Genomic DNA, 17,374 nt, shown 5'->3' with positions numbered 1-17,374 from the left:
AATCACCTTTTTAAAAATATATTCTTAAAATAATCTTTTTCAGTCCAGTATTAAATGATTTTATTTGATTTATTAAAATGATAAACGATTGAAGAGAAAAGGGTGAAACATTTGTAGAAGTCGGCCCTTTATAAAAGAATGCCTAACCTATTTATTTTTTTTCATTCCCGTGTTATGTGGCGTTTGTAGAAAAACACCTGCACTTTAATTCCACCTTTAATACCAGCAATAGGCGTCAGGTGCCGCTTGCAGACAGAATGTCTTCCACAGAATCTGCTGTCTGCTGTAATACTCTCCATCTCTCCTCGTCTGATAGTCCACCCAATCATAGTAAACGGCCACTTCCGGTCTGCGCAGTCTATATTTAGCTCTGACATCACAAACGGAAGTTCCAGTAGAATACGCCTGTTATGATTGGTTCATACCCTACCGCCATCTGGTAGCTTGCTTCTAACTGGATTTATCATGGGGGCGTGACGTCAAGCATATAATACAAGGCAAAAAGGGGAAAAAATATATAAATGATTTATAGAGCTATGTCTAAACTGTTTACATTAACTTTCAATCAATTGACCCGCTCATGGTTACCCTGGATTCCATCTTGCACAAATACTTAAGACGCAGTTAATCGGGGATGTTAAAATATAAACGTATTTTTTTAAAAATTCTAAGCATTTTCTTTGTTCTACGGAGTTCTTTAAATTCCTCCTGTCCGGAATACTGAAGATGTATTTAATTCTTGGTGTTGAGATGTAAACATTTGTTTATAATTTCTAAAAATATTGACTTTGTTTAGCCGTGATCGTTGAGTTTCTATACGCCAAAATTCTTGAGGTGTGGGTGTTGTGGTATTCTGGGTGTGGGAATATAAACTTTAAAAAAAAAACGATAAAAAGTTGTTTTTCCGTTTAGATTGATAAATTCCTATCGTTTGTTTGTATTTGCGCCATAGACTTTTTAATTGGCTCTTCTGTTTGCTGTGTATGGGGTTACTTGATTTGTTATTGAATTAAATTCTTTTTTTTTTACTTATTTCATTTTGTCTGCAAATAATTTTAAACGACTTTAGAAAATACTCGTCATTTTGTAGGTATCACTGTATAAACTTTTTATATCTAGCCTGCTTAGGATGTTAAGTATTTTTTAAAAGTTGTGCTCATTAAGTGATGTGTTATACCTCGTGTTTCTTTAAATTGGAATCATGCTTTTGCGTTATTACAATATTGGCATTATGTTTAGTCATTACAATATTGGCATCACGATTTAGTCATTACAATATTGGCATCTTGATTTAGTCATTACAATATTGGAATCATGATTTAGTCATTACAAAATTGGCATCACGATATAGTCGTTATTATAGTATTGTCATCAAATTGTCAGATGTGTATATTTTTCAACTTTTATAAGTCTTGATATACACTCTCCTTGGCACTTAATTGATCTGGATCTAGAATTCAAATTCAAACGAGTTGATAGGTATCTGACTCACGTTAGGGAAACAAAGTGCGACTGGACATAGTGTTGACCACACTATTCTCCTGTATCTGAGGTCATTGCGACAGATGAACTCTACGTTATCTGCTATATGTGTCTTGGGCACGAATAGGAAAAGGTGATGGTAATTCAAAGGATACATAAGTTTACCTTTCTCTGCAGAGCGTCTCCGTCACACACTTTACCGTCTTACATACTTTATAACGAATTTAATGCCCAGCACATGTCCTGCACTATCGAATTCTAAATTACAGCGACAAACAACCCTCCCCTCCCAATGACCTACCCCCGACCCGCACCCTTCCTTGTATATTTACACAAACAATGCGCCAGTCTTTAAAGATCTATTTATAGCACCTCACGTATCCCAATTTAGACAGGGCAGGTAACGTAACCCTACCAGCCCGTGATTATGTTCCCTAATGGTGTTCTCTGGGGTCCGGATTTAAACTCCAACCACAGGCTGGCGTCTGCCGCTCTTTTTACAATGTGGGCACATTGTGTGCACCTGGTGACCTCTTGGTTGTTAAGCACTGGTCACTTTTTTACAATGTGGGCACATTGTGTGCACCTAATGACCTTACGGTTGTTTAGCACTGGTCACTTTATGACGTGAGCACATTGTGTGCACCTGGTGACCTCTTGGTTGTTAAGCACTGGTCACTTTTTTACAATGTGGGCACATTGTGTGCACCTAATGACCTTACGGTTGTTTAGCACTGGTCACTTTATGACGTGAGCACATTGTGTGCACCTGGTGACCTCTTGGTTGTTAAGCACTGGTCACTTTTTTACAATGTGGGCACATTGTGTGCACCTAATGACCTTACGGTTGTTTAGCACTGGTCACTTTATGACGTGAGCACATTGTGTGCACCTGGTGACCTCTTGGTTGTTAAGCACTGGTCACTTTTTTACAATGTGGGCACATTGTGTGCACCTAATGACCTTACGGTTGTTTAGCACTGGTCACTTTATGACGTGAGCACATTGTGTGCACCTGGTGACCTCTTGGTTGTTAAGCACTGGTCACTTTTTTACAATGTGGGCACATTGTGTGCACCTAATGACATCTTGGTTATTTAGCACTGGTCACTTTATGACAATGTGGGCACATTGTGTGCACCTGATGACCTCTTGTGGTCACTTTTTGACGTGAGCACATTGTATGACCTTACGGTTGTTTAGCACTGGTCACTTTTTGACAACGTGAGCACATTGTATGACCTCTTGGTTGTTTAGCACTGGTCACTTTTTGACGTGAGCACATTGTGTGCACCTGGTGACCTCTTGGTTGTTTAGCACTGGTCACTTTATGACGTGAGCACACTGTGTGCACCTGGTGACCTCTTGGTTGTTTAGCACTGGTCACTTTATGACGTGAGCACATTTTGTGTACCTAATGACCTCTTGGTTGTTTAGCACTGGTCACTTTTTGACGTGAGCACATTGTGTGCACCTAATGACCTCTTGGTTGTTTAGCAGCACTGGTCACTTTATGACGTGAGTACATTGTGTGCACCTAATGACCTCTTGGTTGTTTAGCACTGGTCACTTTATGACGTGAGCACATTGTGTGCACCTAATGACCTCTTGGTTGTTTAGCAGCACTGGTCACTTTATGACGTGAGTACATTGTGTGCACCTAATGACCTCTTGGTTGTTTAGCACTGGTCACTTTATGACGTGAGCACATTGTGTGCACCTAATGACCTCTGGGTTGTTAAGCACTGGTCACTTTATGACGTGAGCACATTGTGTGCACCTAATGACCTCTTGGTTGTTTAGCAGCACTGGTCACTTTATGACGTGAGCACATTGTGTGCACGTGATGACTTCTTGGTTGTTTAGCACTGGTCACTTTATGACGTGAGCACATTGTGTGCACCTAATGACCTCTGGGTTGTTCAGCACTGGTCACTTTATGACGTGAGCACATTGTGTGCACCTAATGACCTCTTGGTTGTTTAGCACTGGTCACTTTATGACGTGAGCACATTGTGTGCACCTAATGACCTCTGGGTTGTTCAGCACTGGTCACTTTATGACGTGAGCACATTGTGTGCACCTAATGACCTCTTGGTTGTTTAGCAGCACTGGTCACTTTATGACGTGAGCACATTGTGTGCACCTAATGACCTCTTGGTTGTTTAGCAGCACTGGTCACTTTATGACGTGAGCACATTGTGTGCACCTAATGACCTCTTGGTTGTTTAGCAGCACTGGTCACTTTATGACGTGAGCACATTGTGTGCACCTAATGACCTCTTGGTTGTTTAGCAGCACTGGTCACTTTATGACGTGAGCACATTGTGTGCACCTAATGACCTCTTGGTTGTTTAGCACTGGTCACTTTATGACGTGAGCACATTGTGTGCACCTAATGACCTCTTGGTTGTTTAGCAGCACTGGTCACTTTATGACGTGAGCACATTGTGTGCACCTAATGACCTCTTGGTTGTTTAGCACTGGTCACTTTATGACGTGAGCACATTGTGTGCACCTAATGACCTCTTGGTTGTTTAGCAGCACTGGTCACTTTATGACGTGAGCACATTGTGTGCACCTAATGACCTCTTGGTTGTTTAGCAGCACTGGTCACTATATGACGTGAGCACATTGTGTGCACCTAATGACCTCTTGGTTGTTTAGCAGCACTGGTCACTTTATGACGTGAGTACATTGTGTGCACCTAATGACCTCTTGGTTGTTTAGCACTGGTCACTTTATGACGTGAGCACATTGTGTGCACCTAATGACCTCTGGGTTGTTTAGCACTGGTCACTTTATGACGTGAGCACATTGTGTGCACCTAATGACCTCTTGGTTGTTTAGCAGCACTGGTCACTTTATGACGTGAGTACATTGTGTGCACCTAATGACCTCTTGGTTGTTTAGCACTGGTCACTTTATGACGTGAGCACATTGTGTGCACCTAATGACCTCTGGGTTGTTTAGCACTGGTCACTTTATGACGTGAGCACATTGTGTGCACCTAATGACCTCTTGGTTGTTTAGCACTGGTCACTTTATGACGTGAGCACATTGTATGACCTTACGGTTGTTTAGCACTGGTCACTTTTTGACAATGTGGGCACATTGTGTGCAACGGATGACCTTACGGTTGTTTAGCACTGGCCACTTTTTGACAATGTGGGCACATTGTGTGCACCTGATGAACTCTTGTGGTCACTTTTTGACAACGTGAGCACATTGTGTGCATCAGTCCTTCTTCCTCCCCTAAAATGTGCTTTTTGGGTTGTGGATAGTGTGAATAGGTCTGTCATCTGGGGGGGGGGGGGGGTGACTTAAATAGGGAGGTGGGGCATCTGGGTGGGGGGGGGGTGGACTCCGGTTTTTCTCTGCCATCTAAATAAGGGCGTCTATTTTTAGAGAGCCCAATAATTGTAACTGGTGAAACAGCTGCAGGGATACAGGGCCTGCCTTTGTTTGGGTTAGGATTATAGGGGAGATGTGTAATGCTGGTGGAGTTAAGTCTGTGGTGGTATGGTACGTGAGGAGGTGGATGATGGTGTGTATGAGGGGTGGGTGTGTATGAGTTGGTGGGTCGAGTGGAGGGGGTGTATGAGGGGTGGGTGGAGGGTGTGTATGAGTTGGTAGGTGGTATGGAGTGGGTGTATGAGGGGTGGCTGGAGTGTAGAGGCTAATATATATGAATTAGGGGCATGTGGTAGAGGGAGTGCGGGATGTATGAGGTTAAAGGGGTTGACATTGGACAAGATGATGCAACATTATAAGGTGTGTATCGTGAATGATGTTGATAGGGGTGGATTTTAAAGAAGGTACATACGTACTTTACGCCAGTAAAGTGTGTATTACGTGGGATCTATATAATCAACAAAGTGAATCTATATTGGAATATCCTCCTTCCATACCTAAAAATAAAATGCCTACTTCGTATCTTTGTAAACATTTTTTTTTAAACAAAAAGAACTTCAAATATGTGGACATGTGATTTTCCATGTTTCACCGAGGTAAAGCAATTTGTTTGCTTAGAAAACGATTATAATTAAATACCCCAGGTACAGGTACACTACTCTTGTTTTTTTTCCTGCATCGTACTTGTTGCTTCCCCTGAATAAAATCCTAGTTGCTTCCCCTGAATAAAATGTGCCTTAGTTCACCCAGTGGCCGAGCCTGAACCGTGTGTTTGATGGCTTGTTTGTTGCAGGTGTGAGGTGTGCAAGATGAACGTGCCTCATCGGGTGCTCACCCCAGACGACAGTCTCAAGTCGATGTCAAGGACGTTGGAGTCTGGGGAGTACAGCAGGGATTACTTAGCCTCGCCGCACGCGTCGTTCTCTGATGTGAGTACATCGGTGTTGTGGTTTTTTTCTTGTGCTTGTTCAACACACACACACACATTCATACACACGCACGCACACACTCAACCTTCACACACACACACACACACCTGCATACACATACATTCATACACACGCACGCATTCACGCATTCACACCTCACACACACACACATGAATGCAAACACATTTATACACATTCAAACACACATACACACCTTCACTCACACACACCTTCATACACACACACCTTCACCCACCATTTTCACACACACACACACATACCCTTAAACACATGCACACACATGTTCACCTACACCTTCATACACACTCACACGCACACAAATCTTCACACACACACCTTCTCACACACACACTTACTCTCACACGAACCTTTACTCACACACCACATACACAAGTCCCTTACTTTCTCAGCTTTACACTCCCACACACCTTCCCAAGTACCCTCACAAAACCACCTCACACTAACCAAACTAGCCTGTCAACCTCCAATAACTGCTGAGTACTCTATGTAAGCACACTTCCCTCATTGTGTGACCCGCTATTCCTTCTTCTACATCTCAATCTATTTTTATCCTCCATGCCCAATCGTATCTGTTTTCTTGTAGGCTACTTATAAAACTAACGTGACATGCTCTATCTATATATATAATTCTCTTCTTGGAGCCGTTAGAAAACAAGCTGCAAGCGCCTCCTTGCAGTCCCCTCTCTTTCTCTCTATCATTATCACTACCACCCCCATCCCACCCCCACATGTTCTGGCGTGAGCTGTGGTCACGCTAAATGTTTACAAAGCTAAATATTTACAAATTGTAGAGCCGTAGAGTCGGGTTTCTATTAGGGGCAGATAATTTAGTTCGATTTTAAACTTACAGGAGGTAACTAAGAAATAACTAAGAGGAGGCTGCTTTCACGGGGGGGGGGGGGGGTGTAGGGTCGGGGTCAGGGGAAAGGGGGGGTAGTGTTTTAAAGCAAATATTTTCAGTGGCAGCATTGGTACTGTCGAATTCACAAATTATGAATTACTGAAAAGTAGAAAATAAAACAACTAAATAGCGGCGTATGATACGCCGCGGGTCGGCTCGTATAATATAAAGTATGAATACACATGCTTTAGAAATATAATTTGTTTCTCTCAGCTAGTATAGGCGTGCAAATACGAGGCTTAATATCTTTATGCCCCGTGTATGTGTGTAGGACTGTACAGTGACACGCACCGACCCCTCCCCCACTCCCCCTCGTCGTTAGATGAACTGTTGACAGTTTGCAACTAATGCGTTTGATAGGATTTCATTTTGTCGGGCGCGGTGTGTAAACTCCAGTGAATGGACTTCGTAGCGTTACCTCCCCTATTTTGGCGCCACTAGAACAAGGGCGATAAATCGGTCAGCTGTTCTTTTACTACGGGGTGCAGATGCACGGGTCGTCTGTTATGCACTGGCTTTGTTCAAGAGGCCCAGGAAATTTTAAAAAGGGAACCCAAGCCCCAGATTGAAATTTTCATTTTTCTTTCTTTTAGCTCCATCAAAGCCTGAATTTTACACATTGGTATGAAGAAATGTGTAAACCTCACCTAATATACTTTTAAAAAAATCTAAACACTGATCGGACAATTGTCACAATTTAATCACTATTTCAACCATTTGTTCTATAGATCTAGTTTTTTCCTGGAATTCCACAGGGATTATTCTCGGTGGACCGGCGGGCCAGTCCACCCGTCCTTTGTTGCAGGTTTTGGGTGGTTAAGAAAATGATTTAAAGTTAATTAATCTAGAATATGTATATTTCCTTCATAACGTACCAAGCGTTGATAGCTTGTCTTGCAGATACAATTTTTAAGAGAGTTATGACTTAAAGATTAAGGCTATGTTTTTGCCATATGAATTAATTTGTTTTATGCGTGGTGCCGTATAATTGAAAAGAAATGCCATTTTACTCACCGTTTTGAATGATAATCGCACTGCATACCCGTCTTCATGGGACTAGACTGCTAACCCGAAAGTCTCGAGCTCGAAAAGTGTGCATTGTGTTAGAAAAAAAAGTTATTTTAAAATTGAACATTAAAAAAATGAAAACCGTTTATCTATACTCAACTTGAGGATTGTGTTAGAAAACAAAAAGTTATGGACTATGGGGGAAAAAAAGTTAAAAATCAGCAAACTTGTATTCACTCTTGCTTGAGTTCTCCCCCCTAAATTGGTCCCTGTTCATCCATCTCACGAGTTATTGTCAGTTCATTTAGCCATTCCCAGACGATGAATGGAAATCACTATTTTACTACCGGACACATCAGCGGGTTGGTGAGAGGGGGGGGGGGGGGGGGGAGTGTGGCACGCGATCATCAAAATCTGGGAATGTCGCCAACATTTCTGAATGCCAAGAGACCAAATTTGAGTTGTACTTTACTTTTTCCTAGGAATAAAAAAAAATCCAATCTTTGTATTTTTATTACTATGTCTAAACTAAACATTAATTCTGCCATCAAAATTTTGAAATACGTTGAACTTTTAAAAAAATAGTATTGAATTTTGATAGGCGCTGCTTTTTTTGGAAAGAAAATGTTTTCGCTTCAAGTGGTTTGTCTAAATATAATTTTTTTTTAAATTTCTGTATGCTAGAATTCATGGCAGAACTTAAACATCTGTAGGACATATTGGGTGTTATTTTTTTACAGTATTGATACCCCTAGCCCTAGCTTAAATTAATTATATCTCTGGTTCTTAAACTACACAAACTCTCGGTCCTAACCTACTGTCTTTTCTGTGACTTTAATACTTACCTACGTCTACCTTTGGCGTTGATACAACACTCTACGTCTATATTGCTATGGTCTTAACCCTAATCCTTAGAGTAGCACAGATTCATAACTTAACAACGATACATGACGGGATAGGGAAGGGGAATCTATAAAAGCTGTATTGTAAGGACTGATATGTCTTATCCGCATTAGATTATTTTTAATTTTTTTTTCTAGTGTGAATGGTATCAGAAGCTGACCTATATCATCATTGAACAAAGCTTCATTATAGGGGGTTGGGGGGGGGGGGGGGTGTCATGGTAATTGAAATTTTAAGTTAATATTGACCTATTACGATTAATTGTTACTTAGGGAGTGTGAAGTAAGTATATTTAATTGTAGTGAGGTAATTATTTTTAGATGTGTGTAATCATGACCTATATTTAAATTTGTGTAACAAAGGCCCTGTATTTATATCTCTCTTATATATATATATATATATATATATATATATATATATGTGACGAGCGAACATTTATCCTGCCGACAACGCCAATTGTAACGAGCCAACAGTTACCATGCTCGCAACGCCACATGTAATGAGACCTAATTGCCTGTAGTGCCACGTGTTAACGAGTTTAACCACTCATTCTAGACAACATTGACCACAGTATAGATACTCAAGATGCAGGTTCGCTATTGATCCTTTATTACATGAATCAAGAAATGCTTCATAATAACACAATAAATCAACAGGAATGCTTCTCAATAATAGTCTGAATCAACTGACCCCTAACAGTCCTTCACTAGGCTTTATATAACTGAATCCACATGTCTATAATCCTCCTTAACACAATACGGCTAACCCGTTCTATAACCGACTTGACATAGTCACACAGACTGACTGATCTAAGCGAGCGATGAAGATGGAAGAGAGCTCGCTGAAACGGGAAGAGAGAGAACGAGTCCTGCCGTGCCCTCCTATTTATGCCTTGTATCCGTACTCGTCTCCGTACTTGTATTCCTCCGTAATCGATACTTGTACTCGATCTCCGACCACCAGTTGCGTAGTTCAAACGTACAGACCGTAAAATAACATCTGCGTCCTATCCATCAAAGCCGACAGGCCGTCTGAATACCGTTTCCCAAAATAGCACGCGCCGGCTTTGAGGTTGTTATCAGCCCGACCCAATAAGCCACCTGTTATCGGTTGCATCAGACCAACACTGTGTCTCGGCTTCTCGTTCGTTATCATTTGTAACTGGTAGTTAGGCCTACCCCAGTTACATCCACCCCTGCTTTTTTTGTGTGTTTTCAACCACAAACAACGCCTGGCAGGTGCACTCCTCCAAAGTCAATCGCACAGTCGTAAAAAAAAAAATCTATTGTTCCACTCACTGTCCACGACGTTCCATTCGTATACGATTGACAGTTCTACCTATTTCACATATCAACTGTGTCTACATCATCTTTCTGAGACACAAAACAGTTCTAGAATTCACATCCACCCTTTCCATTTGGTGCCTTCACCAGTTCACTTCTATAGCTCTTTGAACAGTCTGTTTTCATACCAGCGCGACCATGAAAGAATTGATGGTTGCTGACAAAAAATTTCGTATTCCTTCTGTTCCTTAAACTTCTCCGCGGACCACTTATCTGATGGTCTACTGTCTCTCTGCTTCTGGAGGGACCGGGATCCTCATTGTTGCCGGTATCCTCCCCTTGCGTATCGCTGTTGTTCTGTTGATGGTGATATGGTTCCGGAATGGGTATGTGAATTTCCGTTATAACTTCCGGTTCCCTAATTGTCTTGGGTTTCTCTGTGTGTAACTGCTCTTTTTGCCTATTCCAATATTTCTTTAATTGAGCAATATTCGCCCACCGATCCGGTTTGGCGTGATCGATGGGTCTTATCTTAAAGGGGCCACCTGCTACTTTAGGCATCTCCACGACTTGCCATATCTCCTGTCCCCAGAGATCGTGGATTTTGTTTCTGCCTAACGGGTGGCTACGCAGTAATACCCTGTCATTCAGTTTGAGTGGCGGGTCCTTCGTCTGTATCGGCGGTTCCCTTCGCCGAGATTCATGTTCTAGTCTTTCCTGTACTACCCTGTACATTTCTCTAATTCTTCTCATATGTTCATTCACATATTCCAGTGCGGTGTATGAGCCAGTCATACTCTCCCTTTTTCCTAGGAACAAATCAAGAGGGAGTCGAGCCTCTCGTCCGAACAGCAACATGTATGGCGAAAAGCCGGTTGTGGCATGTGGTGTGCAGTTGTATAGATATACCAACTCTGGGAGAAAATCAGGCCAACGTTTTTTCTGTTCAGGTTCTAGCGTACGCAGCAAATCATGCATGCTGCGGTTGAACCGTTCACACTGTCCGTTTCCTTTCGGATTAAATGTGGTTGTTCTAGATTTGTTGATCCCGTAGTGGCTGCACAGTTGGTTAATTACTTCTGACTCGAAAGCCCTTCCTTGGTCAGAGTGTAATTGTCTTGGTATGCCATATTTGATGAACCAATGTTCTATTAAGACCTTTGCCACTGTTTTGGCGGTCTGATCTCGCGTGGGCACCGCCACCGTCCATTTGGTGAATACATCAGTCATTACCAACACATGTTCCGTCCCATCCGATGATTGCTCCAACGACGTAAAGTCCATAGCCACAATCTCTAGTGGTTTTGTCGCTAGTAGGTGTCCTGATGGCTGTCTCATTTTGACAACTGGCATTTTCGCATGCTGACACCTCACACAAGCCTCACAATGGCGTTTGACCTCCATTTCCATATTGGGCCAGTAACACCTCCGTCGTAATATTTTGTGCGTCCTGTCCTGACCCTGGTGTCCTGCCCTGTCATGTGCCAACCTTAGCACTTCTTCTCGTAACTGTCCAGGCACCACCACCTGGTGTATTGTCCCATCAATTTGGTCATGGATTCTCCGCATGAGAACACCATCCTCTATACTGAGACGGTCCCACTGACTCAGTATTTTCTTTGTTTCTCGACCAAATTGTTCTCTTTCCCTTCTTCCTGGGAATTTTTGTTCCTGGACGTATTTCAATAGCGGTTGTAAGCCACTATCCGTTCTCTGGGCATCTCTTATCTTTTGGTGATTAAGGCAATTAAAATCACTATTGTCCATATGTCCGGGTTCCGTGGATATGTGCTCCACCCCGGTCTGCCCGTTCTGCATCACTTGTACCCCATGAGGGATATCTGTTGACGCTCTGACCTCACATATTCCTGTCAGTGTTTCTTCCTCATCACCCGGTCTCTCGTAAGGATTCCTTGATAAGGCGTCCGCATTGCCATTGGACCGCCCCGGGCGATACTTTATCTCTAGGTCAAAGAGTGCCAATTCTGCTGCCCATCGCTGTTCGATGGATCCCAACTTTGCTGTCTTTAGGTGACTCAAGGGGTTATTGTCAGTGTATACCACACATTTAGCACCTAATAAATAGTCCCTGAATTTTTCAGTCACAGCCCATTTTAATGTCAAAAGTTCTAGTTTCATGGCGCTGTAATTTGTCATGTTCTTCTCTGATTCCTTCAGAGCTCGACTTGCATAAGCAATAACCCTGAAACCTTGCTTTTGTTGTTGTGATAGCACAGCTCCCAGGCCTTTAGAGCTGGCGTCAATTTCTAGCCGAAATGGTTTGTCAAAGTCTGCGTATCCCAATATCGGCGCCTCTGTCAAAGCCTTTTTCAAGAGCTTAAACGAGTTCAGGCATTCATCAGTCCATAATTCACCTATCAGTTGTGTTTTACCTTTCTTTTTCTCCTTACTGTGTTTCTTTGTCATTTTGTTTACCAAGTCATGCAATGGTGCGGCAATTTTTGCAAAACCCGGCACAAATTTTCTATAATAGGAAGCAAAGCCCAAGAATGACCTGACCTCTACCGTAGTTGTTGGTTGTTTCCATTCTTTAACAGCTGCAATTTTATCTGGGTCAGTGGCGATGCCATCCGACGAAATCACGTAACCCAAAAAATGTACCGATTTCAAACCAAAGCAGCATTTGTCTGGGTTCAGCTTTACTCCTATCTCCCTAAGACGGAGAAACATTTGTTCTAATCTTTTTAGATGGTCCTCCCAAGTTTTTGAGTAAACTAGAATATCATCCAAATACACCAACATTATTTGAAATAGAAAGTCACTCATAGCACTCTGCATTACTCGCTGGAATGTAGCAGGTGCATTAGTTAGACCAAACGGCATACGGGTCCACTCGTACAGTCCCAGTGGAGAAATAAATGCAGTTTTATGTTGATCGTTGGGGTGCATGGCCACTTGGTGGTAGCCACTGGCCAAATCCAAGGTAGAAAAAAATCTTGCTCCCCCCAACGCATCAAGACATTCATCAATACGAGGCAAGGGGAATGCATCCCTTCTTGTGATATTGTTCAATTTCCGGTAATCACAACACAGTCTTATCTCCCCTGACTTCTTTTTTACCACTACAATCGGTGCCGCATATGGGCTCGTACTGGTTGTAATAATTCCCTTTTTTAGTAGATCGTTCAGGTGTGCTTTCACCGCAGAGTAGTGACTTGGTGGCAATCTTCGATAAGGTTGCGCCACCGGCTTGTCTTGTAGTAAGGGTATCTGGTGTTTTATTACTTCCGTGTACCCCAAATCACCCTCATACGAGGCAAATATATCACTGTATTTATTCAGCAATTCATTTAGTTTTGGGTCCTCAGTTTCCGGGAATGTATATGATCGGCCATCTTCTTTCTTCACCTCGGCCGTCACATTGACCGACCTAATTGTTACTTCATTGCTACTGGTATTGATCAGTTCGATGCACTGTGCCGACCTTTGTACCTCGACGTTCTGTGGTACTCCTACCAGAGTGTTAGGCGGTATAAAAATTTCTTCATCCAAAACATTTGCTACCAACCCTTGAACTAGTCCGTTTTCCGCTGATGTGTATGTCCGCAGTAACACGACGCCTGCCCTCAGTGCGGCGCCACATGGTTCTATCATCACATCACCATTCACGCTTCTATCACCAATTTTTAATGTGATTGCCTTGACCGTGTTTGCCGGGACTGATATCCTTCCTCTGGTCTTGGCAAACCTGGCCAACTTGGATCCCCGACCTGGTGTGGTCGATCCGACAATATTTGTAAGAAATTCTGGCAACTGGCCAAGAATATTCATGCCCAACAGGCAAGGTATATTTGACACATTTGTCTCTAGGTTGTGTTTCGTAACGAACACCCCAACCTGCTTCAACCTATGTCCTGCCACCACGACATCCGCCAGAAAATAACCACAGTATGGAATGGTTAGTCCATTAGCTGCCGTCAGGCGCATGCCTGTGTCAGACCTCAACCTATGGTCTTTTCCTTTCATCCATTTGGTGTAAAAATTTTCCGTGATTGTCGTCACCTGGGAGCCTGTATCCACAATTGCCTTCACCGCGATGTCCCCAATCGTAATCACCATTTCGGGACAGACTCCCATCATTTTGCTTCTTGGGCCATAACCTCGCCCCTCTGTAGCCTGGCCCTGCCTTACAGAGGACGACCGTTTCCCTGGCAGTACCGTGCCATATGTCCGGGTTGTGAACAAGACAAACAAATTGGTCGACCGTCTGCCGTCCATTGGAGTGATGGCTTGGCAGTACGCGGCCGTCCAACCCGTCCCTGTTTTGTCCCGTTCTTTTCCTGATTCTCAGCTGTTGACCTGCTTTCCAACCACTTCAAGCGTTGGTCAACCTTCTCTAGGTGGGCCAACAGTTGAGCCATCATGGTCTCCATCGTGTCGGCCCCTGTGGGTGGGGATTGTCTCTGTTCAGGCACAGAGACTTTGTCCACCGAACAGTTCGATTGGTCCTCATCCTCGGACCTGCGGATCGCTGAGTTCCTGACCTGAAGGAAGGTCAACTGCTGGTCTCTGTGGACCTCCTCTTTCAACTCTCTCCTTAAGATCGGGGTTGCTAGCCCCTCGATGAAATGGTCCCTCAGTAGGCGTACATCAATGTCCGGTGATTTGCCCTTTACCAAATCAAAGGCCCTGTTCATCCTGTGTGAGTACTCCATCACACTCTCCGCCATTCTCTGCTTTAAGCCCACGAATCCCGATAGCAGTTGCACTCCCGACCGTCTCTCCCCAAAGGTCTCCATAATCAGATCCAGCACCTTATCTGGATCTGATTGGACGGTCCTATCGTGGCACTTAACCTCTGCCCTAACCGTTTCACCTATACTGCCCATCAGCAGTCTTAATCTTTCCTCTGGTGACATATGTCTCGAGGCCCAGGCCGCTTTGACCTCTTCACTGAACCTGTTGGTTAAAGTTGGGTCTCCGTCCCCGTAAAATTTGTTAATATGGGACTCTCTGGGTAGGACCACTATATGGGTCTGCTTCTCGTCCAGAGTAGACATTTTCTTCCTTAAGTACTAAAAAAAAAGAGTTCTTTCTTACCGTGTGTGTATGAAAAATTTTTCCTCGTTCCTCAATTTTCACAGTTCCTGAATGTCCGAATTCACACACACACTAAACACAGTTATGCACAAGGTTGACTATAGGTGCCTTAAACGGCAAGTCTAGTTGAATTCATCCTGATCGCAGCGCCAATTGTGACGAGCGAACATTTATCCTGCCGACAACGCCAATTGTAACGAGCCAACAGTTACCATGCTCGCAACGCCACATGTAATGAGACCTAATTGCCTGTAGTGCCACGTGTTAACGAGTTTAACCACTCATTCTAGACAACATTGACCACAGTATAGATACTCAAGATGCAGGTTCGCTATTGATCCTTTATTACATGAATCAAGAAATGCTTCATAATAACACAATAAATCAACAGGAATGCTTCTCAATAATAGTCTGAATCAACTGACCCCTAACAGTCCTTCACTAGGCTTTATATAACTGAATCCACATGTCTATAATCCTCCTTAACACAATACGGCTAACCCGTTCTATAACCGACTTGACATAGTCACACAGACTGACTGATCTAAGCGAGCGATGAAGATGGAAGAGAGCTCGCTGAAACGGGAAGAGAGAGAACGAGTCCTGCCGTGCCCTCCTATTTATGCCTTGTATCCGTACTCGTCTCCGTACTTGTATTCCTCCGTAATCGATACTTGTACTCGATCTCCGACCACCAGTTGCGTAGTTCAAACGTACAGACCGTAAAATAACATCTGCGTCCTATCCATCAAAGCCGACAGGCCGTCTGAATACCGTTTCCCAAAATAGCACGCGCCGGCTTTGAGGTTGTTATCAGCCCGACCCAATAAGCCACCTGTTATCGGTTGCATCAGACCAACACTGTGTCTCGGCTTCTCGTTCGTTATCATTTGTAACTGGTAGTTAGGCCTACCCCAGTTACATATATATATATATATAATGTGCCCTATATTTAGTATCTGCATAAATGACCTACCTTTAAATATATGTATATGCCCAGTATTATTATCTGTGTAAAATTTCATCTATATTTAGACACGTACATAATTCCTTATATTTTAATGTATGTACATATGCCCTATAATTAGAACTATGTACATAATGCACTATATTTATAATTTGTGCATATTCTCTATACTTAGATGTGTGTGCTAATGTCCTATATTTAGATCTGCATTACTAATGCATTGGCCCTACGCTGTGTCAACGACAGGTAGACTATAACAAAAAGTCTGATTGCTTTCCCCCCCCCCCCCCCCCCACCACCACACCGCCTCCATAGACAACGGCTGAATGACATTGAGTGGTTGATTGCCACTCGTGATCAAAACTCGCCCCGCTCTTATCGACTGCTGATTAACGTGATCGCATAATGATACACGCTTATAGGGCAGCTGCAGTTATCGCCCTTTGTTAAAGGTAGCTGCATTTATCGCCCCTGGTTTTTTTAAAAAAGAGCTGTATTTATCTCCCCTTGTAAACTGGTGGAAGGTGTGTTAGACGCCCTTTAAGTTCAATAATCTAGCTGTTAATCCCCCTTCTATTTTAAAGGTTACCATATTTATCCCCCTTCCTTGTACCATACGGCTAAGTGCACGACTGTTTACCTTGTTTATTCTGAAGTTCGAATCCCGGGCTCGCGTCAGTAAGACGTCCTTGTGGATACCTGACGAGTCAGTAAGACGTCCTTATGGATACCTGACGTCTTACTGACTCGAGCCGGGATTCGAACTTCAGACTTTAGGGTAAACAGTCCTTATGGATACCTGACTCACGATAGGGCTAGGCAGATGGGCATATTGCTGACCACACTATCCTTTCATATGCCGAGATCACAGAAATAGGTCAACTCTACTTCATCTGTCCTATGGGCCGCCAGGGTAACTGTACTTATACTATTTCAGGTAGCCAATAAATTAGATGTTGAGTTTAATTAATGAGCATATTACTCAATAGGCCTACAAGATAGCCACTGATGCGTTGGGCCAACAGTATTTATTTAGCAACAATCCATCAGTCGCTTGCCCCTGGGGTATCGAACTGACAGCCAGTGACAGGTAGTATCGAATCCCACTTGAGGATAGTTGACTAATTTAGACCCTCGTCCCCAAAGCTATCTGGCCGGGCAAACATAATTACAGTGTAATCATATTGAAGTGTATTGCGTTAATCGTGTTGTACCTAGTAGAGCCTGCAGTAGTCCATCTACCAGCCACAGCTATGTGGCTACCATGTAGCAATGGATCACCACAATCTATTTGAAGCAAAAACAATCGCAGAGTTTCTTCCAGGTATCTCTTCTAACGAGATGGGTTTAATATAGTAAACATACACTTTTACTAGTGTCCGCC

The 17,374-nt window shown here is 43.1% G+C and overlaps 1 protein-coding gene across 7 annotated transcripts in view; it reads left to right on the top strand.

The window, feature by feature from the left end:
- LOC131941832 (ras-specific guanine nucleotide-releasing factor RalGPS2) overlaps positions 1–17,374 on the top strand; it is a 178,938-nt gene that overhangs the window by 113,839 nt on the left and 47,725 nt on the right. For all 7 annotated transcript variants that reach the window (XM_059301387.1, XM_059301384.1, XM_059301389.1 and 4 more), the window contains one exon: positions 5,690–5,825. In XM_059301387.1, the coding sequence (XP_059157370.1) occupies positions 5,706–5,825 (120 nt within the window). In that variant the 5' untranslated portion in view covers positions 5,690–5,705. The remainder of the gene's footprint in view (positions 1–5,689; positions 5,826–17,374) is intronic.

Source organism: Physella acuta, unplaced genomic scaffold, assembly GCF_028476545.2.
Source record: "Physella acuta isolate Inbredline_101_S28 unplaced genomic scaffold, ASM2847654v3 ptg000374l, whole genome shotgun sequence".
NCBI classification, from domain to species: Eukaryota; Metazoa; Mollusca; class Gastropoda; family Physidae; genus Physella; species Physella acuta.
The sequence above is the reverse complement of the archived record's forward strand: the minus strand, read 5'-3'. Positions and strand labels throughout refer to the sequence as shown.